Genomic DNA, 24,409 nt, shown 5'->3' on the forward strand with positions numbered 1-24,409 from the left:
CCCACTATATATTCTTTCCTCCTTTACCAAAGATTAACCATATAATTGTAGCCATGTAATTGTATAATTATCTATTTGGTTCCAGTACCGTACTATTTTGATTACCACAACTTTGTACTGTACCTTGAAGTCTGGAATTGTGATACCTACAGGTTTGTTTTTCTTTTTCAAGATTATTTTGGCTGTTCATGGTCTTTTTTGGTTCCATTTAAATTTTAGGATTGTTTGTCCTAGCCCTGGGAAAATATGTTGGTAATTTGATAGCAACTGCATTAAATGTGTAGATTGCTTTGGGCAGTATACACATTTTGGCAATATTTGCTCTTCCAACCCATGAGCATGGAATGGCTTTCCATTTCTTGGTGTCTTCTTCACTTTCTTTCATCAGCGTGTTATAGCTTTAAGAGTACAGGTCTTTCACCTGTTTGGTTAGGTTTACTCCTAAGTATCTTATGGCTTTTGATGCAATTGTAAATGGGATTGATTTCTTAATATTCCTTTCTGCTGCTTCATTACTTGTGTATAGAAGTGTAACAGATTTCTGTATATTGATTTTATATCCTACAACTTTACTGAATTTGTATATCAGGTCTAGCAATGTTTTGGTGGTGTCTTTCAGGTTTTCTTTATAGACTATCATGTCATCTGCAAATATAAATGTTTTACTTCTTGCCAATTTGGATGTCTTTTATTTCTTTTTGTTGTCTGACTGCTGTGGCAAGGACTTCTAGTACTATGTTAAATAATGTTGGTGAGAGTGGACATCCCTGTCGTGTTCTTGACTGTAGAGGAGAAGCTCTCAGTTTTCCCCCTTTGAAGTTGATGTTAACTGTGAGTTTTTCATAGATGGCCTTTATTATATTGAAATATGTTCCTCTAAACCTACTTGGTTGAGGGATTTTCATGAATGGATGTTGTACTTTGTCAAATGCTTTTTCTGTGTCTATTGAAACGATCATATGATTCTTTCCTTTCTTTCATTAATGTGATGAATGAGATTGATTTGTGAATATTGAACCATCTTTACAAAACAAGAAAAAAGGACTCCTGGGTGGCTCAGTGGTTGAGTGTCTGCCTTTGGCTCAAGGCATGATCCTGGGAGGAAGTCCTGCCATCAAGCTCCCCACAGGGAGCCTGTTTCTCTGCCTATGTCTCTACATCTCTCTGTGTCTCTCATGAATAAATAAATAAAATCTTAGAAAAAAAAAGCTAGAAGAAATCTCACTGGATGAATGATTCTTTTAATGTACTGTTGGTTTTGGTGTGCTAGTACTCTATTGAGAATTTTTGCATCCATGTTCATCGGGGATATTGGCCTGTAGTTCCCGCTTTTAGTGGAATCTTTATCTGGTTTTGATATCAGGGTAATGCTGGCCTCAGAATGAATTTGGAAGTTTTCCTTCCTTTTCTATTTTTCTGGAAAAGTGTGGGAAGAACAAGTTTTAACTCTTCTTTGAATGTTTGGTAGAATTTGACTTTTGAACCATCTGGGCCTGGACTTTTGTTTGTTGAAAGATTTTTTATTACTGATTCAATTTCTTTGCTAGTTATCAATCTGTTCAAGTTTTCTATTCCTTCTTGTTTAAGTTTGGTAGTGTATATGTTTGTAAGAATTTATCCATTTCTTCCAGGTTGTCCAGTTTGTTGGCATATAGTTTTCCATAACATTCTCTTATAATTGTTTGTATTTCTGTGGTGTTGGTTGTGAGTTCTCCTCTCTTGTTTATGATTTATTTATTTGGGTCCTTTTCCTTTTCCTTTTGTTAAGTCTGGCTAGAGGTTTATCAATTTTATTTTTCAAAGAACCAGCTCCTGGTTTCATTGATCTTTTCTTTTTTTTCTTAGTTTCTATATCATTTCTGCTCTAATCCTTATTATTTCCTTCCCTCTTCTGGCTTTAGGCTTTGTTGTTCTTTTTCTAGTTCCTTCAGGTGTAAGGTTAGTTTGTTTGGGCTTTTTCTTGCTTCATGAGGTAGGCCTGTATGCCTTTCCTCTTAGCATCACTTTTGCTGCATCCCAATGGTTTTGGATGGTTGTGTTTTAATTTTCATGTGTTTCCATGTACTTTTTAAATTTCTCCTTTGATTCCCAGTGGACCCATTCATTCTTTTCTAGCATGTCGTTTGCCCTCCATGTAGTTGTGGTCTTTCCAGATTTTTTTCTTGTGATTGACTTCAAGTTTTCTAACATTGTGGTCAGAAGAGGTGCATGGTGTGACTTCCCTCTTTTTGAATTTGTTGAGGCCTGTTTTGTGTCCTAATGTGTGACCTATTCTGGAGAATATCACATGCCTGCATGAAGAAAAATTGGATATTCCACTGTTTTGAGATGGAATGTTCTGAATATATCTGTTAAGTCCATCCGGTCCACTGTGTCATTCAAAGCCACTGTTTCCTTGTTGATTTTCTGTTTAGATGATCTGTTCTTTGATGTAAGTGGGGTGTTAATATCCCCTCCTATTATTGTATTATTATCAATTAGTTCCTTTATGTTTACTCATTGTTTTATATATTTGGGTGCACCTATGTTGGATGCATAAATACCTACAATTGTTAGATCTTCCTGTTGAATAGTCCCCTTTATTATGATATCGTGCCCTTTTTTAAAAAAATATTTTATTTATTTATTCATGAGAGACAGAGAGAGAGAGAGAGAGAGAGAGAAGCAGGCTCCACACAGGGAGCCCAACGTGGGACTCGATCCCAGGTCTCCAGGATCACACCCTGGGTCGAAGGCGGTGCTAAACCACTGAGCCACCCGGGCTGCCCTATAGTGTCCTTCTTTATCTCTTGTTACAGTCTTTGTTTTAAAGTCTAGTTTGTCTGATATAAGTATTGCTATCCAGTTTTCTTTTGACATCCATTTACATGGTAAATATTTCTCCTTCCCCCTCACATTCAATCTGCAGGTGTCTTGAGGTCTAACATGAGTCTCTTGTAGGGAGCATATAGGTTGATCTTGTTTTTTTTTTAATCCATTCTGACACCTGTGTCTTTTGATTGGAGCATTTAGTCCATTTACCTTCAGAGTAATTATTGATAGATATGAATTTAGTGCCATTTTTTACTTGTTTTGTCATTGTTTCTGGAGATTTTCTCTGATTCTTTATTTTTTGTTATTTTTGGTCTTTCCTTCCCACTCAAAGAGTCCCCTTTAATATTTATTGCAGGGCTGGTTTAGTGGTCACGTACTCCTTTATTTTTTGTTTGTCTGGGAAACTCTTTATCTCTCCTTCTGTTCTGAATGCTAGCCTTATTGGATAGAGTATTCCTGGCTGCAGATTTTTCCCATTCAGCACTTTGAATATATCATGTCACTCCCTTCCTGATTGCCAAGTTTCTGTTGATAAATTTGCAGCTAGCCATATGAGTCTTCCCTTGTAAGTCAAGGACTTCTTTTGTCTTGTTGTTTTTAAGATTTCTTCTTTATCAGTATATTTTTCAAATTTAATTACAATATGTCTTAGTGTTGGCCTGCTTTTGTTGCTTTTGATGGGAGTTCTCTGTGCCTTGTGGATCTAGATATTTGTTTCCATCCTCAGATTAGGGGAGTTTTCACTATTGTTTCCTCAAATAAATTTTCTGCCCCGTTTTCCCTCTCTTCTTCTTCTGGAACTCCTATAATACATTATTACATTTGATGCAGTCACCGAGTTCCCTAAGTCTATTGTCATATTCCATAATTATTCTTTCTTTCTTTTGTTCAGCATCTTTGTTTTCCATTATTTTGTCTTCTCTATCACTAATTCATTCCCTTGCTTCTTCTAGTCTATCGTTCATTGCATCAGGCCTGTTTCCAATCTGTTATTGCATTTTTCATTTCGGATTCTTTTTTATTATTTATCTCTGTGATAAGCGCCTCCAAGATGTCTTGCAGTCTTTTCTTAAGCCCAGGGAGTATCTTTATGATTGTTGCTTTAAATTCTCCATCAGGCCTGTTACTTATATCTGTTTTGGTTAGATCTGTGGCCATGGCCTTATCTTGTTCTTTCAATTGGGATGAATTCCTGTGTCTTGGCATTTTGTCTAAGTCTTTACCTTTTTCTCTGTGTTAGAAAAGCCAGTTATGTTTCCTGCTCCTGGCAGTAACGGCTTTATGAAGAAGAGGGCATGTTGTGCCCAGGGCCTGATGCTCTAGGGAGTGCCTCTGGTGTGTGCTGCTTGCGCTCTGCTGTTATGTTCTCACTGTTCTTTCCTTCAGGCCAGTCACCCATAAAGGCTCATCTTGCCTACTGTGGGCAGCATTTTGTCCTTGGCCAGAATGTGAAGAGTTGTTTTTTGTTGTTGTTTGGTTGTTTGTTTGTTTGTTTGTTTGTTTTGTGGGGAGTTTTAACTAGTTGTATTCTGGTCTGCTTGTTAAATAAAACCAGATACCACTAGCACCAGAACTGAGGGGCTGTAGCACTCTCTGGTCAGGAGACATGACATGGGCGTGGGTTTGGGCTGGTCTTCTGGGGGAAGGGCCCACTGTGCTGGGACTGAGGCAGGTGTGACTGAGAAGGGGCAGTCCTGCCAGAATGGAGGGGCAGGGGACTTAGTATGAGCAAGTCAGGAAGCCACTGTCAGTGCCATGCTGCTTCCCTCAGGTGGCCGTGGGTATGCTGAGGCTGGGAGAGGGACATGGCACCAGCCAGCTCCTTTGTGCCCAGAGAGGCATCTCTGTGACCACTGCCTGATCAGGGAAGAACTCCAAGAAGAGCAAATAATCTTCCCCCATGTGTCCCAGGCATTTTTCAGATCACTGTTTCCATGCCAACTGCCCCTGAGTTGTTTGCTCCCTTCTCTCCAGGTGCTGGGATAGTGCTCTCCAGGCTCCATCCCAGCCAAGTCTGCTGGTACAGATGCATCTAGTTTCTTGGGTTGGTCTTTACATCCTATATCTTTCTCCATCCTTTTGCTCTCTACATTTTTTTTTAAAATAATAAAGACACCTCACTGTTCTTGAATGCTGAAAGTCAGAGGTGGCACTATAGTCAGAACACCAGCAGATGAGCCAATACACAGGCCCACACATGTAGCTCAAGCACAGGCTTGGTGATGGGCCTTTATCGCTCAGAGCCCAGAACGCGTCCCATGTTCTCTGTGAGCATCATCCAAAATTAGTATGTCAGCACCATTCTGGTGGCCTGATCTCATGAGAGCCCTTGAAAGAAATGTGGTGCTATGTAGTAAGTGCAATCTGTTTGTGGTACTAGAACCAGACCTGGGGACCCACCCAGATAGCACTGGCCCCAGCTGGTTTCAGGCACTGGAGAGAGACTTAGAAAATTTAGAAGCAGGGGATCCCTGGGTGGCGCAGCGGTTTGGCGCCTGCCTTTGGCCCAGGGTGGGATCCTGGAGACCCGGGATCGAGTCCCATGTCGGGCTCCCGGTGCATGGAGCCTGCTTCTCCCTCTGCCTATGTCTCTGCCTTTCGCTCTCTCTCTCTGTGACTATCATAAATAAAAAAAAAAAAATTAAAAAAAAAAAAGAAAATTTAGAAGCAGCTACCCACTCAGGGCCTGGAGTCCCCATTTGCAGTGTCTATGGGCAAGACTAAAGAAAGTTGTCTCTCATATGCTATAGTTGGGCTCAGTACTCAACTGGTCTGACAGTTTTGGTCTTTTAATTCTCTGTGCTCTTGGCCTCTCAGATCTCCATCCCCTCAGCAGCTTTATGGTGCCTCCAAATAAATACTGTATTTTATCCAGTTTTTTAGTTGATCTCAGCAGGATAATTGGTCTGCTAAAAGTTTCTGTGTCATCACCAAAAGCAGAACTTTCTCCAATTAGATTTTTGTTTCTCAACATGTGACAAAAACCAGGTTGAGTGCAGGTGTTCTTTTTTGTGGGTTTTTGTTGTTTTTTTTTTAAAGACAAAAATTAAAAATTAAATTTTTTTTTATTTGAGAGAGAGAAAAAGAGAGAGACAGAGAGAGAGAATGTGCATCAGCAGGGGGTGGGGCAGAGGGAGAAACAGACTCCCTGCAGAGCGGGAGCCCGAATCATCCCAGGACCCTGAGATTATGACCTGAGCCGAAGGCAGACACTTAACCAACTGAGCCACCCAGGCACCCCGCAGGCATTCTTTCTTGAACAGAGAAGATGTTCCTGCATATATTTTCCTCATCACCCAGCGATGGCCATTTAGATGTAGTCATTACATGTCATTACAGAATCAGTGATGTTTGAGGATAAGGACAAAAGATAGCTTTCAAACCCTACAAATAAAAGGTATTGTGTAGGACACAATAATCATGAACACCAAATTACCTGGGCAAGCCTACCTTGCCCAGAGGCCTGGTGGCTGTATTTCTGTAAGATCACATCTCCACACGGAGTTCTCTGAGCAGGGCCTGTGTGCTACCACTCCTGTCAGGGGAAGTCCTCAGCCTTGTCTTCAAATGTCCCCAATTTCGTGATGACTCCATCTAAAGTTGTCATTCTATTAAAGAAGGTCATCCAGAGGATGTGACCACCAGGGGACCTATGAGACGGACCCAGGCAATCAGAGGCTCCCACCCCCCTCTCCTGCCCTTGGAGTCCCTGCCATTTGCATAGTGGGAGCTGTTCTCAAGGAGCCTTAAGGGTGATACATGACTCAACCCCGCTAAGACATCTATAGTAACTTATAAGACTTGGGCAGGCAGATACGGAGATCCACTCATCTCATGGCCACCTACGACAAGCCTCGGAAGTTCCCTTGATTTATTAAAACTGCCACCTGCCAATCTGGAATGGGCGGCCTCCTTCTCTGGTCTGTCGTTGCTCTCCGTGTATGGGGGCCGGATTGTAAGACAACACCTGGTGAGCTGTCCAAAAGTCCAAACAAATCCACCAGTTTGCAACCCTCCCAGAACCTTCCAGGGCATACTCTGAAACTGGCTCCTGGTACTCAGAGGGCAGCGAGAGAACAATAAAAGAGGCAGGCCAGTCCAGGTTAGTATATAGCCAGCCAATTTAATAAGCAAGGAAACTTACAAGATTGGTCTTGGGGAGAAGTGAGATGAGTAGACCCCCGTGCCTGCCTAGCAAATCTTGAAAGTTTATATATAGAGAGAGTGGGGTTTTATTTAAAGATTTATTTATTCACAAAAGACACAGCAAAAGGCATATGCAGAGGGAGAAGCAGGCCTGATGGGGAACTCGATCCCAGGACCCCAGGATCACAACCTGAGCCAAAAGCAGATGCTCAACCACTGAGCCACCCAGGTGCCCCGAGAGAGAGAGAGAGAGAGAGAGAGAGAGAGAGAAGGAGGGAGGGAGGGGGTTTAACTGTTCAGTCGAGTATACTTGCAGGTGTTCTCAACAGCACCTCATTATTTCAAGGCTGTGTCCTTGGAGCCACCTCTGTGAGCAGGAAAGGCAAGTGGAGCCCACGCTTCAAGGACAGGGTGGGGAATAAGGAGCCTCCAGGGGTCTGGGGCTGGCCCACAAGTTAACTGTCAGACACTTCCTTTCGATGACTTTCTCCAACACGATGGGCCTTGGGAAGGAAGCATCCATAGGGGAAATCCTGAGCTGGTCACAGCCTCTTTGTGGGGAGGTGGTGATGTTCCCGGGCTGCCATGTGGGTGTCGGGATGCCCCATAACACTGGCTGGTCTGATGTGTGTGTCTGGGGAACCATGCAGAGTGTACTGCCCCAGAGAAGGGAAACAAATTGCTGTCTCAGTGAGCTGGCTGCTGCCTGCACCAGTTCATCTGCCCAACGGAGGCTGAAGCTCGAGTTAGAAAGCTGGGAGAGGAGCTGGGGTTACAGAAAGGCATGCAGTGGTCTACTGCTTCACCAGCTTCGGGGCTGGCAGACGAGGTAGGGGAACAAGAGAATAAACTGGAGACCTTCGCATGCCATTTTGCAAAGCTGGGAGGGGGCAAGCTGCAACAGATTAAGGTCTGAGCACTCGGGGTAAAATCTGATAAAGATGCCGAGAGGTGGAGTCCTTGGGAAGGTGAAGAGAGTGAAGACATGTGGTGATTGATAGTAGAAAAGGTGAAGTGCCCTGTGCCATATGACCCCTGATACAAAGGAAAAATTTAAATAGTAATCCTAGACTTTTAAAAAATATTTTATTTGAGAGAGGGCACAAGCATGGGGAGGGACAGAGAAACAGGGAGAAATAGACCCCCAGCTCAGCGGGGAGCCTGACGCAGGACTTGATCTCAGGACCCCGGGATCATGACCTGAGCTGAAGGCAGATGCTTAACCACTGAGCCACCCAGGTGCCCAATCCTAGACTTCTTTTTTTTTTTTTTTTTTTTTTTTTTTTTTTTTTTTTTTTTTTCCAATCCTAGACTTCTGATAGAGAAATGTACCCCAAAACTCGTAGGTGAAATCTTGCATTCTTTCTCTGTCCCTTGAAATTGTAAATCATATTGTGTCTTTGAAAAGTAAACACCCTGGGAGATAACTAAAACGCTGCCCATGATTGCGTGAGACTGAAAAGAAAAAAAGGAGAAATAAGCTTTTATAATAGTACTACAGAAGCTCCCTCGCCCAAAATGTAGTCCACAGCTTCCATAAGATTGCTTGTCAAGGGCAAATTCAAATCTTAAAAGTCCTCCCCAAACGTTAGTGAAAAGCCTTAGCCATGTAAGCCGGTAACCTTAATTTGCTCCATCTTCCACAGACACAATTTGGATTCAGCTGTTATCTATAAACTAATGAGCTTTGCCTTGTTCCTGATTCATGACTAAAGCTTTGGAATGAAAGCTAAGGGGTCTCTGTGTCTCTGTTTATGGATACATGTTATATATACGTGAGGTTTTCCTACCTGTGGAGGATATTGCTAAAATTGATTTGTAAAAGAGCGTGATGTAATTGGCTTAAAGAAAATTGACTTTTAATAGTACATGTAGGTAAAACTAAAACTTAATTTTCTCTCATCTGCTAGAAAGACAAAGTTTTCTTGTACTATTTGTTCCTTTTTTAAAAAAAATATTTTATGTATTTACTCTTGAGAGAGAAGCAGGCTCCATGCAGGGAGCCCAACATGGGACTCAATCCCGGGGCCCCAGGATCAGGCCCTGGGCCAGAGGCAGCGCTAAACCGCTGAGCCACCCGGGCTGCCCCTAGCGGTCTGTTCCTAATGAAGTTGTGAAAGGTTTTCCTTTACCTTTTCAATAACTTGCCTAGAAAACAGACTCTGTTTTATCAAATACTTCCCTGTGCGCAAATGTTGTCTTAATCATGTCTTTGCTTAAGAAAACAGTGTTCTCTATTGAAAGAGCTAAGTTTTTTTGTAACTATGTAACTTTCTATATTTGGCTTTGATGTCTTTGTCACTGATTAAATGGACAGCTATTGTTTCACAGTGATCTATGATTCTGTTTCATCAAGTGTTTTTACATTATTTTGATATTTTTGACAAATTTCACAAAAATCAAATTCCGAAGTCTTTTTTTCCCCCAAGATTGAATTATTTTAGAGAGAGAGGGAGCATGAGCAGGGGGAGGAGAAGGAGAGGGAAAGGGAGATCTTTCTGCATGCTGAGCACAAAGCCTGATGAGGGGGGATGGGGGCCTGGATCCCATGACCCTGCAATCACGACCTGAGCTGAAACTAGAGTCAGACCCTTAACCAACCGTGCCACCCCGGCAGCCCAAATTCTGAAGTCTATTTTTTTTAAAGATTTTATTTATTTGAGAGACAGATTGTGTACAAATGGGGAAGGGAAGAGGGAGAGGGAGAAGCAGACTCACTGCCAAGCAGGGAGCCCAATCAGGGACCAATGGGGGGGGGGCTCCATCCCAGGACCCTGAGATCATGACCTGAGCCGAAGGCAGATGCTTAACTGACTGAGCCACCCAGGAGGTGCCCCTGAAGTCTTTTAGACCTCAAACTAACTTTGGGATTTTCTAGAGGTTCCCTGGAACATCCCAAAAGATGTGTTCTCTCTCCTTGTAAAAGCCAGGTATTAAGGTGATTAGGCTTATTTGATGTATTAAATTACATGGGAAGCATTGTCAAATAAGGAGTGATACTAAATTTTAATTGGGTTATATTCATATAAATACATTATATTTGTATAAATATAAGTGTTCCAGAAATTATATGAGATTTCTAAAACTGGAATGCCTGGGTGGCTCAGTGGTTAAGCATCTGCCTCTGGCCCAGGGCATGATCCTGGAGACCCGGGATCGGGTCCCGCATTGGGCTCCCTGCATGGAGCCTGCTTCTCTCTCTACCTGTCTCTTTCTGTGTCTCTCATGAATGAATAAATAAAATATTTAAAAAAGAGAAATTTCTCAAACTCTGATATTTCCTGGTATAATGTTACCAATAATAATTCTAGTTGTTATTTTTTTAAAGGCTATCACAGAAATAATCAAATTTCCCCCAGATTTTTTCACCACGCTTCCCAGACTCCCTCTCTCCCAACAGGGCCTCAAGAGGCCTGTCACTCCCTTCCTTGTCTCCTGGGCCATAGCAAAATTTGTCTTGATGTGTCTTTTCCTTAACATGCCCTGTTTGTATAAATGAAAGATACATAAGAGTTGTTCTCTCCAAAGAAAGAAAGAAATTTCCTTGTCAATTGCATTATAATGAACTCTCATCAGATCTCTAATCAGGACTATTTTTTTTAAGTCTTCTGTCATTTATAGATGGTTGTTCTTTTACTGTAATGCTTTTGCAAAAGTGTCCCTGCAAAAGTACATCATCTTCAAGGAGATTCACAGAAAAGACTGACTGGTGCAGGTTTCTGATAACAAATGAATTTGCCTTCGTGTGGGAGGGGCAACAATGCATCTTTCGAATGCTTCCCCACGGCTACCTGCACAGCCCCACAGTGTGTCATGGGATGATAGCCCGAGACCTGTTCCTGTTCTCTTTCCTCACATGGTGAAATAAGCCCATTTCATTGATGATATAATGTTAACATGCAAAGACTTTCCTCTGCTGTAGGACACTCTGCAGACTTTGCTGGAACATTGGTGAGGCAGAGGATGAACCATGAACCCACAGAAAATCCCAGGCACCACTGTAGTTTTGGGAAGTTGTTTGGGTAAGGTGTGCCTTGTCTCAGAAGCTGTGATTGATAGAGTGCAAGCCTCCCCAATCCCTGAGAACATGAAAGAAAGGCAGACCTTTGTAGGAGTTTTGCAGTTTGCGGGGGGGGGGGGGGGGGGGGGGGGGGGGAAGGACTTTTATTCTCCCCTGGCACGGTTCCTTCATCCTTTATACTGCCTCATAAAGAAAGGGCACGTGTGGGCCTGGGGATCAGAATAGCAAGCCCCTTTTGAGAAGGCAAAAATACTAATGGAGCAGATTAAAGCTCTGGACATCTCCCGAGCCTGTAGAGCTATCATTTCAGTTAGATGTGACTCCAGAGGTATGAGTTGGGCACCTGTGGCAGAAACAACAGAAAAAGCGAGTACCCCTAGGATTTTGGTCCCAGCTCTGGAATGGAGCAAAAGCCAAGTATACCCCCACAGAGTGACAGTTTCTGACAGTATGCATAGTGCTCCTTCAGGCAGAGCCTCTCATGAAGGAACAACACATCATGGTAAGAACCTCCCTCCCTGTGAAAGGGTCAGTTCAGAGTATGTTCCATCTACCCACGTGCCGTGCTTCAAGCCCTCATTTTTGAACGAGTCACATGCCTGTTTGCAACAGAAGAGCACCTTGCCCGCCAGCCCACTGTCTCTAGAAATACAGGTGCTACGAAGCTCTTCCACATGCCCCTGCCCCTAGTCCTGTGGCAAACCTGAAACTCATAGAGTGGGAGTGGGGGGGATTCCTGTTGATGCCTGGTAGACAGGTGCCTAGAAACAGGAACAAGCCATGGAAGCCATAAGGCTGAACTAAGAGTGGTTTGGCTGGTGATCACTCATGAGCTGCAGCTTAACCTTTTGCACAGACAGTTGGCTGTTTTAAAGGGATTTAATCCTATGGCTTAGACAATGGGAAACCGAGTGGTGGATGGTCATGAATAAGTCCTCTTCAGGTCAAGATAAGTGGAAAGGCATTTGGGTTCACTTTCAAGAGCGTGAGGCCTTCTTCACTGTCTTCTACACCCTGGGTCATAAGGCTCTGACACCCCCTGGCAATCGGGCAGCTGATGCCCCTGCTTGGGTACAAGCCCTAGCAACAGATCCTTCAGTAGATACGCACATTAGGTGCAAAGGAAGAGTGGCCACTGTATCTCCTGTGTGGGATGGTACATGTCCTTGAAATGCAGTGACTCAGTTAATGCGGTAACAGCATGTCCTGTGTGTGCTAAACAGAGCCCAAGACAGCTGCCGATGGGAGTCTGAACCATCCACTGGAGTTCCCAACTGGTGAGAGATTGGTGAATTGATCATATTGCCCCTGCCTCCCCCGAATCAGGGTTCTATATATGCTGTGGTTTGTATGGACACTGCATCTGGCCCAACCCAAGCTTCCCTCCATCACTTTGCAAACCAGGCTGCCACCATTAGCGGTAGAGAAGCTGCATACCGTGTACAGGTACCCTCGTTGAGCAGAGAGTGATGGGGGGGGTCACAGTTCCAAGGTCATGATGGGTGAGACTGGGCAAAAGAACATGGCCTTGAACAGAGGTTCCATCTCCCCTACAACCCACAAGAAGCAGGTTGGTAGAAAGGAAGAATGGAATGTTAAAGCAGCAGGTTAAATTACTAACAGGTGAACACACATTGGCCAGGTGTTGTAGCCTTTAATATAGTTGGATGGTCAACCAGTAGGGTCTCTTGTCCCCTATGCCAGACTGGGGGGCACTATGGAGACACCCAATACTCTAACGGTATGGAAGTCACAGGAGGCAGCCATTGCCCTTTCACCATGGCTCGACACACTATGCTGCTAACACTCTTGGGAAAGGCATTATGTACTGAAATTTGCAATGGGACATTTCACCAGGACGGGTGAATTACTTCACACCCCTTGGTGAAAGGGAACAGTGGTTCTCTTCTCCATTGAGATCCCACTGTCCTGCTATAAGCTGGACCCGCTGAAATGCACTATGCCTGAAATGGAACATGCACTATTGAAAGAAGGGAAAAGAAGGAGATCCTGTCATTAATCCATCTCCTCTTGTCTGACAGTACTGTCTCCAGCAGCCAACATATATGGTGTGCATAACCTGGTCAAGTTCCTAAAGCTTCCAATCTCCCTTTCCTCAAGACCAGGTGGGCACATTCTGTTTTCCACTGGTATGATAATCTGGCTGCTGTCTTTGTCCCTTCCATTGACCTGGAGGGTGTTATAGCATACATAGAAACCTTAATTCACCCAACAAAATGATAGCCAGCAGCACCTTCCTTTTATTGAACACTAAAGGGTCTCTAGTGAGAAAAAATGTCCTCCAAAATAGGGTAGCCTTGGACATTATTACTGCCTTGCAAGGAGGCACCTGGATCACTGAGTGATCCAGTCCCCAGCTTATAGGAATAAATAAATCAGTGATCTGGGTCATAGGGTTCTTGATGGAAAAAAACTTATTTTGGGAATTATCATTTTAATCTGTGTTTTCTCTTACATGTGCCTATTCTGTTATGTGGGTGTCTGCCTCAAGGGCCCAAAGGAGCCTCCAAAGGAGCCACTTCCATGCTAGTGATACTTCTTGGTGACTGACACGGCCCATCACAGAAGAGGGGCTTGTGTAAGATTATAAGAACCAATTGCAAGGGCTGGAGTGTTGGAGGAGGACTTCCAGTTCATCTGTGAGCTGGACCCAGGCAGTGAGAGGCTTCTCACCCCATCTCCTGTCCTTGGAATGTATATTATGTCCACCATTCCCACAGTGGGAGCCATTTTCAAGGATGCAGACCTCAGAGAATAATGTACTGTTGAGCCCATCTGGTTGGTATATGTGACCAAACCTAGTTAAGGTCTCTGTATAAACTTTTAAGATCGTGGCCAGTAGGTGTGGAGATCTGCTCACTCATCTTGTAGCCACCCTAGACAAGCCTCTTAGCAAGTTCCCTTGCTTATCAAACTCACCACATACCAGTCTAGAATAGTCTGCCTCTTTGGTCTCTCCTTGCATTCCGTGTGGAGTGGCCAGCTGGCAAACCAACATCATCCGTGGGTGATGATGGGAGCTTCTTGCCTGTAGAGTGCTGAAAATTTTCAGGGGCAAAAGATTCCTTATCCCCTTTGGCCCCTGGAGATGGTCTCTCACCTCCCAAGGGAAATGACCAGACTTGGACAAGATATAATTGGGCAGCTTTGTTATGTAGTCCATGAAGCTACCCTTTCCTCAGTCTTCAGAGGCCCCTGAGCCTAAGTAGGTGATCAAGTTACCAAACCAGACCTGATCTTCACCTTTGAGAAAGAGCCTTGAATGGCAGAAAAAATCTACAGTTGCATAGGTAAGGACTAGGAAGGTTGGTGATGGTGGGTGGAAGGTTCTAGCTGGTGAGAGGGAGATTTGACATGCCATTGACATATACCTTTGGTCTTCCTTAAAGGAGAGGAGGTAGGCCACTGGTGATTATAGGACAAGAGGGTGAGCTCCTTGGTTTAAATGACCTTTCCACATTCCCACAGCCCTTCCACCCTGTATTCTTTGCTTAGCTTTGAGAAAGAACCATGCCTGCCTTCCTTTTCCTCAGATCTCATCCCTGCCTCCTTCAGCTGGAATAAGCCCTTCTAGGTCATTCTCCCTTTCCCAGGCCTTTTCATTCTCCAACCCTCCAGTTGTCATCAGTCTCTTTTTTAATGCAGACATTGATAGATCTGTCCTTACCTTTGTGACCTTTGTTCCTTCTGCTTCCTTCTCTCCTCCTTGTGAGAAGCTGTAAGCTGCTTTTTCAGATTTCAGTCAGATTCCACCCCACCCACATGTAAACTCCTCCTCTCAGGGATCTCCGTTACCTGGCCCCATCTATTATTTGCTCTTCTGTTCCCCAAATTGACGCTATGGTATTTTTCTTTGTACTGACAACAACTAGAAAAGAATGTCTGTGTTCAAGCTTATATATAGCAGCCTTGCAAAATTCACTTAAGTCTATCAGTTCATTTATAGATGCTTTTGGGTTTTTCTGTGTATGTACATCAACTGTAAAAATTGAGGGGTTTATTCCTTTCCAGTCATTACTCTTTTTCACCCTCTTACTGTATATCACTAAGTCTGCCAGTACAGTGCATCCTAGTTCTCATTCCCAATCTCAGGAAGAAAGTTTTTACTGTTACCATTTTTTTTGAGACACCCTTTGTCAGACTAAGGAAGTTCTCTCTTATTCCTAGTTTGCTAAGAATTTATATTATGAATGGGTGTTGAATCGTATGAGATCCCCTTCTCTGCATCTATGGGGATTATTATGTGATTTTCTCCATTAATTACATTGACTAAAGTGTCAATTTTGTTGGCATAAAGTTTTTTTTCATAATTCCCTTTTTTAATGTTTATGGAATCTGTAGTGAAGTCCACTATTACCACTCCTAATTTGAAAGTTTGTTTTCCCTTTTTCTTGATCAGTTTAGGCTTTCTCGTGTTTTTAAAAAAAAATTTGTTTATTTATTCATAGAGACACACACACACAAAGAGAGGCAGAGACACAGGCAGATGGAGAAAGGGGTCACATACAGGAAGCCGGACATGGGACTCGATCCCGGGTCTCCAGGATCACACCCCAGGCTGCAGGCGGCACTAAACCACTGCGCCACCAGGGCTGCCCTTTCTCATGTTTCTTAACCCTTTCAAAGAACTCCCTTTGATTCTCTTATTGTTTGTCCTCTAGAAGACATGAAAACAAATGTGATGGAGGAAATTCCTCTAAGATAATAGATAATAAGCATAGATAATAAGCTAGGAGCTTGAGATAGCTAAGCTATCACCCTAAGGGGTGAAGTATAAATAACAAGCTGCCTGGCTTTTTTTTTTAAGATTGTATCTATTTATTCATGAGAGACACAGAGAGAGGCAGAGACACAGGCAGAGGGAGAAGCAGGCTCCACACAGGGAGCCCGACGTGGGACTCGATCCCCGGTCTCCAGGATCACACCCTGGGCCGAAGGCGGCGCTAAACCGCTGATCCACCCAGGCTGCCCCATACAATGTATTAACTAGTTAGCAAGTAAGTTAGTAGGTGATAGGATACACTAAAGATGAATAGAATATATTAAATACATGATGGAACAAGGGTGTTACTTTAAGATAGAGAAGAATGCGAAGACTAGGTCATGAGGTATCCTGCGACCCAAAGCAACAGCCACATTTTACTTAAATTCCCCACCAGTTGGTGACACTCAGTATTGTTCCATTGATCACAGATAAAACCCAGAACACTGCAGGAAGCTAACTGGTGAGCTACAGCTGAGGCAAGCAGGGGATGTCATTGGCCCCTTGTTTAAATTTCAGCTCGGGTCTTCATAACCAGTGAGGCTGATGCAAGAGATCCGGAGACACGGGAGACACGGAGCTAAGGGTGTATGAACGTTACATAACAAAGGAATCAGGGAAATGTCCATCACCCTGTTTGTGCCCTATTCTAAATGTGTTAACTACCCATCTCTTTCCGTTGCTTCTTGGTGGGTTTTTATATAGATCTTGTGCTTTTAAAGTGACAATAAGCCATGTGACTGGAGCATTTTATTTTGGTCTGTGAGCCGTCCTACTCTGTGACCTTTGGATAGCTTGCCTGGTAGTATGTCGGAGTCCATCATTATATCCGGGGGGATTTCTCATAGTAACAATTCCCAAAGGGTGAGGTGAAAAGGGATCATAATTCAGTGTGGAGTCTTCCTAAAGAAATGAGATAATGTGAAGTAGCTGGCTAAAAAACCGGGGGGGGGGGGGCAGTGCTGATCTGGGTGGTTTACAGGGCCAGTCAAGGGTCACAGGGCTGATCTTCGGAATCTGAGTAGTCTCCAGGATCCTAGGAAACAGGCTAAAGACGTCATTATGTTTATCATCTTAGAGGTTTTAGCTAAAGCAGTAAGACAAATAACTGGCATAAATAATGGGAGACAGGACTTGAAGCTGGCCTATGGGCACAGCAGAGCTGATTTGGGGGTGGTATCAAGGATACATTGTGCTGGGGCCTCTCCCTCTCCCACTGTATACAAATAAGAACAAGAACATAGAACACGGGAGGAACATTTGCTGAGCACTGCATCACAAATGTGGGCTGTTCCCATCCTATATGCTTATAATCACTGCAGGGTCTTCGGGGGCAGCTCCTCTTTGTGCAGAAACCCGTGACCATCTCCTGCCTCCTCCACTCAGTCCCCCCTAACCCTCATTGCCAATACCACAAGATCCTGCATCACCAAAACCCCAAGACCCTAAAGCCCAACTCCACAGATCCCAGCTGCTCACCAGAGAGCACCCTTTGTTCCCTGGATCCAGTGGCCTGTCCCGCACTGACACCCATACTCTTCCTCTTCACACTTGCTAATGCTCGGCCACGTTTTGCCACTTGTCTTGACTGTTCTGTTCTTAGCCCCATTTACCACCATCATCCCCAGTAGGCTTCACATCCCAACTTACTCCATGCTGTCCACATGTCCAACATCCACTCTTGGCCCATTCACTCAAACTACTTACTCCCACTTTCCCCCATCATCACTCCTACTGACTTATACTCTTTCTTCCCCAGTAACTCACCCCACTGGCTATTTAACCCATTTTCCCCCTACTCTTCCCTGTTCGCCCCACCCCGCCTCTTCAGTCCCCCCATTCCTCCAACACTCGGCCCTTCATTACCCTCCTCTACTTTCCCCTAATTCATCCATTTACCCACATCCTGCTGTCACCCTCCCTTTCCCTCCTCGGTCCACACTGCACTCACTTCCACTCACACACATGGCCCATCAGACTGCCATCTGTGTCTCAGGACACTGGTGTCCACGATCAACCTGAAACGGCAGATCCAACACCCTATTCACACCGCACTGCAGGATGACCTTTGAGAGGCCTGAATCCCCAGGAATATTCCTTATGAGCAGGAAGATGAAAGGCTTCATTCTTAGGACCTTTGGGTAACCTCTCAACTGACTGCACCAGAAGCAAGTCAGCCAGCCGCATATTTTTTCTCCAAGTTTCCTTCTTCCTAGAAAGGCACTAAATGGGACATGTCTGACTTACAGAGCTCATAAAAGTGGGCCCACACCTCTTTTTCTTGCAGGATAATTTACAGGAAAAAAAAAATGCCCAGAAGGGCACAGACAGGTCCTGGAGGTCTGACTCACTCACTTGTTTTGTTAAATCCGAACACTGACCATGCCCAGGTTTTACATAGCTCGGGTTACCCAGTTCCACCAGAGAGAGCCCCGGAGAAAAGCCACAGACCTGTGAGGGCCACAATATGGCACATGGTGGGACCTCTTATTCTGGAGCAGACATGCTGCTACCTGGTCTTTGGTAGCATTCAGACCGTGGCTACAGATACATCAACAGCAGTAGTGTGACCTAGGGGGTGAGCTACCCAATCTCCCTTTGTATTCATGCTTTTATCTCATAAAAATATACATACACGCAAACTACAAATGAAATGATTTAAAATCATTTTGTTCAAATATGGAAAGACAATGGTGGGCTTTATTACAGGATATTTTCAGAGGTCACCAGGCTCACCAAATAAATGTATTCTGGTCTCAATTACTTCCGGTTTCCATGATGTCATCCCAACTGACCTAAGAATCACCTTATTTGGCACCCTCAGGAAAGCAATGCCTGTGTGCCTTCGGAACTGGCTGGATACCTGTTGTTCTGACCCATTCTTCTCCTTATTCACTCAAAAATAATTAAACTCTCCATTGAACATATGTGTGTTAAATGTTATGAAATCCCATGTCTAGAATCTAACTTCATAATCACTGCCATGGAACAAAATATTCATTTTTAAAAGTTTAATTCATTGAAAAGGTAGTACATCCACATAGCACAATTTTCAAAAGTTATGAAAGGACATACAGTTGTCTCCCTCCTGGTTCCATACCCCTAGCCACCCACTTCCCTTCCCCTTCCCCAGAGGTAATCAGGGTACTCAGCTTCTTTTGTAACTTCCCAGAGCTCATTTATGCATATATGCTCAATTACGTACTTGCCATCTATTCTTTTTATATACGAACAGTAGCCTATTATATTCACCATCCTGAACCTTGCTTTTTGCACCTAATAATAATGTATGTTGGAGATCATCCCACATCAGTACACTCAGGACACTTGATGTCCAAGTTCTCTTTATATATTCACTTTGTCTACCTAGGAGTTTGCTGCATTAAATGGATTTCAGGATCCAGACCCCTGCCACCTGGACAACTTTCAACCATGCACCAGTGAATATCTGATGTGCGTTCATCATTTTGTACGTGCATGAGTATATACATTTCCAGGCGCGGAATTGCATTTGTGGTTTTCATTACTTCAGAATAGTTTTTAAGTAAGAGTTTTTCCTGGACTTGCTGTTTCCTGGAGGTTCATGTGGGATAAGAAACCAGGGCGACATTCTAGGCGGATAAGTTTTTCTTACAATTGCTTTTTTTTTTCTTTTTCCATTTGGTATTTCTTTTAGAGTTGACCTCTAAGAGTCAGTAAACTGGGCAGCTGTAGGGTTCTTCAGAAGGAACACTCCCCTTCTCTCACCCTAGCCCCTGCCAAGTGCTCTGCTCATGAGTACAGACTACTTTCTACAAATATGGCTTGTCTGAGCAATCCCTTGTCAAGGCCTCTCCCTTGGACCCCCAAATGGGTCTAAGAGACCTCCTACCTCCTTCCTGCCCATGCCAGCTGGTACTGCTGTGGATGGTGGTTGGCCTTGCACTCAGAGGCTATCCTGAACCTCTACTAAGTGTCCTCACCAGTGCTGTCTCACAGCTGCAGCCCTGAGTGTTCCCTTTGACGTCTCCTGCCCCGGTGCTCAATCTCCTCTGCCTCTGGCAGTACTCTCATCGGGATTTCTGCTATCTTCTCATTGTGTCACATTAGAGATGACACTTTTGCTTTTGCTCCTTGTAGTGTTTTGGTGAAGACTGAGCTAAAAAGAAGAGAGGCTGACTTTTACTCCCTGTATTTGAACCAGAAGTCAGAACGTACTTTTGAAGTGTTAATTCAACGGACAAAACTTTCCCTCAGTGAATGTAAACAGGCACCCTTGATCCTACTCTCTAATGTGCAATGAGCTTTGACTTACGGCTGTGGCCTTTCCCATGGGCCTTCTTTCCCGTGTGTGTTCTCTGATGCACAATAAGGTTTGATTTTTGGGTAAAGGCTTTTCCACATTCTGTACACTTGTAGGGTTTCTCTCCAGTATGAGTTCTCTGGTGTACAGTGAATGTGGATTTTTCCCTGAAGGCTTTGCCACACTCGGTGCATGCATAGGGTTTCTCTCCTGTGTGTGTTCGCTGATGTATTATGAGCTGAGACTTTTGGCTAAAAGCTTTCCAACATACAGGACATTCGTAGGGTTTCTCTCCTGTGTGAATTCTCTGATGTATAATGAGCTTAGACTTTTCTCTGAAGGCTTTGCCACATTCGTTACATTTGTAGGGTTTTTCTTCCGTATGAGTTCTTTGATGTATAATGAGGTATGATTTCTGGGAAAATGCTTTTTCACATTCACTGCATTCATAGGGCTTCTCTCCTGTATGACCTCTCTGGTGGAGCATGAGATAGGATTTCTGAGAGAATGCTTTCTCACATTCATTACATTCAAAAGGTTTCTCTCCTGAATGAGTTCTCTGATGTACGCCAAGGTTTGATTTTTGGGTGAAGGTTTTCCCACACACGTCACATTCATAGGGTTTCTCTCCCGTATGAGTTCGCTGATGCACGATGAGGGTTGACTTCTCATTGAAAGACTTCCCACATTCGGTACACTTATGAGGTTTCTCCCCCGTGTGAGTTCTTTGATGTATAATGAGGGTTGACTTATCACTGAAAGTTTTCTTACACTCATTACATTCATGGGGTTTTTTTCCTGTATGCGTACTATGATGTATAATTAGATCAAGCTTCTGTATGAAAGATTCCCCACATTTAGTGCATTCGTAAGTTTTCTCTCCTGTGTGGGTTTTCTGATGGACAATGAGGTTTGACTTCTGAGTGAAGGCTTTTCCACATTCATTACATTCATAAGGTTTCTCTCCTGTATGAGTCCTGTAATGTATTATGACAGTTGACTTTTCTCTGAATGCTTTTCCACATTCTGGACACTCAAAAGGTCGCTCTCCTGTATGACTTCTCAAGTGTATAATGAGCTGAGATTTTTGGCTAAAGGCTTTTCCACATTCAGTACATCCAAAAGGTTTCTCTCCTGTATGAGTTCTCCAATGTACAATGAGGTGTGACTTCTTGCTGAAGGTTTTCCTACACGCGGTGCATTCAAAGGGTTTCTCTCCATTTTTAATTCTCTCTTGTAGACTAAGACCTTTCTTTCGCCTGAGGGCTTTCCCACACTCTCTATATCCATGGGGTTTTACTCCAGGAGTTGTTTTCTCATATTCGGTATGGAAGAATAATTTTGCACATCCATTATCATGTTTCTTTCCTACAGAGCTTCTGGTAAATAGGTCTAAATTATCTACCATACTATTTCCAAATGACTCATGCTTATGGGATCTTTGTATTGAAGCAACAAGGTTTGTATTCAGATGAAATGCATTTCCAAATTCATTATAGTCATAGCCAGTCTTGGTGATAATTGTTTTGTCAGGGAATCCAACTTGCATCAACAAATATCTATCTTGGTCAACTTGGTGCTGTCTCTCAATCTGTTCATCAACTTGACAGGCTTCTTCTAGAAGGAAAAATAAATCATTTTTGTAATTTAACATTCTATAATGGACCTTCTTTAAAAATACCCTACCCTATAAAAGCTGACAGTATTATCTCATTTTATCTGAGTTCCTAGAGAGAGTCTTAACCATCAAATCTTGTTCTTTTACTGAAATCCCACCTGCTAGTCTCTTTGTTACCAAGAACAATCTTACCCTGACATCTCAGTATTTCTTACCTTTACTTTTACATCATCTCGGATTTCCATAAACTCTGGGGAACTTATCAACCTTTAAGCATACATGACTTACGCTATTTCTAACTAGGTAAAATGCAAGTGTGGTTAGTGGATTCAAATCTTACAACAATCCCAAATCCACATTCTTAGTGAATAGGACAAAGATCTAGAATAATTAACCTTACAAAAAACAAAACAAAACAAAAAACCCTTAAAGAACTTTCCCATTCTGGATTCATCTAAGTTTGCATTCATAGTTCAATATTACCTTCTGCTCCTGTTTTCACTATTTTCTGCTCCTGTTTTCACTATTTTCACTAAAAACTATGTCTATATTAATGCCAACTCCTTCCTCATGTTATGCTATAATCAGAATTCAGATAACTTTCAAGAAGCAATTCAGTCTTTCCACAAAAGCTTACTCTGATCTTCCTAACTTTAATTTTTTAAATTTCTAAAGTAGTCATCTGTACTGCTCACTTAGACAGTTAAAGTTGCAAAGATTCGCCTTAAATATACCATATTTCATCAACTGTAAGATGCATATTATTTCACATTTTAACACATCTCTGAATCCAAATGTACCTTATAACCAATGGCATGTCATCAATTAATTGGTGCCAATTTTTCTTAGTATGTATTAAAATCAATTGGATCTTGAAGTCAGTAAAATATGGTAAATAATTTTTGCATATATAATGAATTTTAATGATTTCTGTAGTTTTCACCTTCTCCTAAAATTTTGTATCAAAATTATCAAACATACAGAGAAGATGAAACAGTAAAAAACTACTCATACTACCACTTAGATTTAATAGTAATAACATTTGAAATAGTAAAACTGAATTTTAAAATGGAGCATGTTGTTAGGACATCCTTAATTTCATTAGCAAAGCACTAATTCTTAGTCACACATGAACATCAGAATCACAGAAAAAGTTTTTTTTTAAGATCTTATTTGAGAGAGACTGAGCTGTGCAGTGGGGAGGGGTAAGGAGGTGGAAGACAGATCAGCAGACTCCCTGATGAGGAGGAAGCCCCATGCGGGGCTTGATTGCAGTACTCTGAGATGCCCAACTGGCTGAACCACCCAGGTTCAGAAAAAAAAACTTTTACAAAGTACACCTAATAGAACACAAGCTCCACCAAGCATCTACTAAATCTGGTGGTAAGAAGCAGCATAATTAGGGCCATAAACCTTCTAACCCAGGATCAAATCCTGACTCAACCACTCACCTGCTCTGTGACCTTAGCAATTTAATCTATTCATATTTTATTTCCTACCTGGAAACAGGAATTATAACAGTGCCCACCTAAATATGTTGATGGGATTAAACTATTTGTAACAGGGCATGCATGGCACACAGGAAGTACTTTCAACTGTTTACTAAAACAACTGATGCTACTACTGCAAGAACAACTATTATGATTAAGAGCCACTACACTACTATAAAAAGGAATTATATTTAACTTAATCCTGGGATCAAGCCCTGCATCAGGCTCCCTGCTGAGCAGGAAGCGTGATTCTCCCCTTCTCTCTGCCCGGCACTCCCCCTGCTTGTGCACTCTCTGTTAAATAAATACAATCTTGGGACTTCTGGGTGGCTCAGCCGTGTTGAGCATCTGCCTTCGGCTCAGGGCATGATCCTGGAGTTGTGGGCTGTGAGGAGCCTGCTTCTCCCTCTGCCTGTGTCTCTCATGAATAAATAAATGAATCCTTAAAAATAAATACAAAAAATCTTTAAAAAAACTGTACATAGTAGGCTACCATTTTTCTAAGGAAAGAAATATATATTTATATACACTCATCATGTAAACAATGGAAGAATATACCTTTCAATTTTAATGAATGGTTACCTACAGAAGGAAGGAAAAGAGTGAAATGAAGGGAAAGAAGCTGAACTGCTTCAAATACACCTTGTTTTCTAGACTTGACTTTGGAACCAAGTATTTTACATTATCATAAAGCAAAACTGAATTTAAAAGGATTCCACAATAATAATATATCCTCATCTGTATTTCTAAACCATTTCCAACCATGAAGTCTTGATTATCAATGATACCAACATGATTACCTCAATTGATTCAAACCACTATAGACAGCAGTCTCAGAATAATATTAACAATATTACCATCAGATTTAAGATTAACAGAGCAGCCCAGGTGGTTCAGCGGTTTAGCGCTGGCTTCAGCCCAGGGCATGATCCTGGAGACCAGGATCGAGTCCCACATAGGGCTCCCTGCATGGAGCCTGCTTCTCCCTCTGCCTGTGTCTCTACCTCTCTCTCTCCTCTCTGTATTTCTCATGAATAAATAAATAAATTTTTTTAAAAAAATGATGTAAGATTAACAAATTAAAAACCTTTAAGTCCGGAATTAGATTTGGAAATACCGATTTTTTTAAATGAAGTGGAAATACCAATTTGAAAACATGATACGTTTTCTTTTAAAAGCCTTTTTGTGAGATGCCTGGGCGGCTCAGTCAGTTGAGCATCTGCCTTCAGCTCAGGTCATGATCCCAAGGTCACAG

General features: G+C 42.7%; 1 protein-coding gene across 9 annotated transcripts in view; it reads right to left on the reverse strand.

Annotated features, from left to right (window-relative positions):
• Nucleotides 1-19,341: 19,341 nt before the first annotated feature.
• ZNF182 (zinc finger protein 182) overlaps nucleotides 19,342-24,409 on the reverse strand; it is a 41,997-nt gene continuing 36,929 nt past the window's right edge. For 7 of the 9 annotated variants that reach the window (XM_038587324.1, XM_038587322.1, XM_038587325.1 and 4 more), the window contains one exon: nucleotides 19,342-21,663. In XM_038587324.1, the coding sequence (XP_038443252.1) occupies nucleotides 20,033-21,663 (1,631 nt within the window). In that variant the 3' untranslated portion in view covers nucleotides 19,342-20,032. The remainder of the gene's footprint in view (nucleotides 21,664-24,409) is intronic. The other 2 variants (XM_038587328.1, XM_038587327.1) reach the window with 1 other exon arrangement.

The sequence above is a fragment of the Canis lupus genome, chromosome X, assembly GCF_011100685.1.
Source record: "Canis lupus familiaris isolate Mischka breed German Shepherd chromosome X, alternate assembly UU_Cfam_GSD_1.0, whole genome shotgun sequence".
NCBI classification, from domain to species: Eukaryota; Metazoa; Chordata; class Mammalia; order Carnivora; family Canidae; genus Canis; species Canis lupus.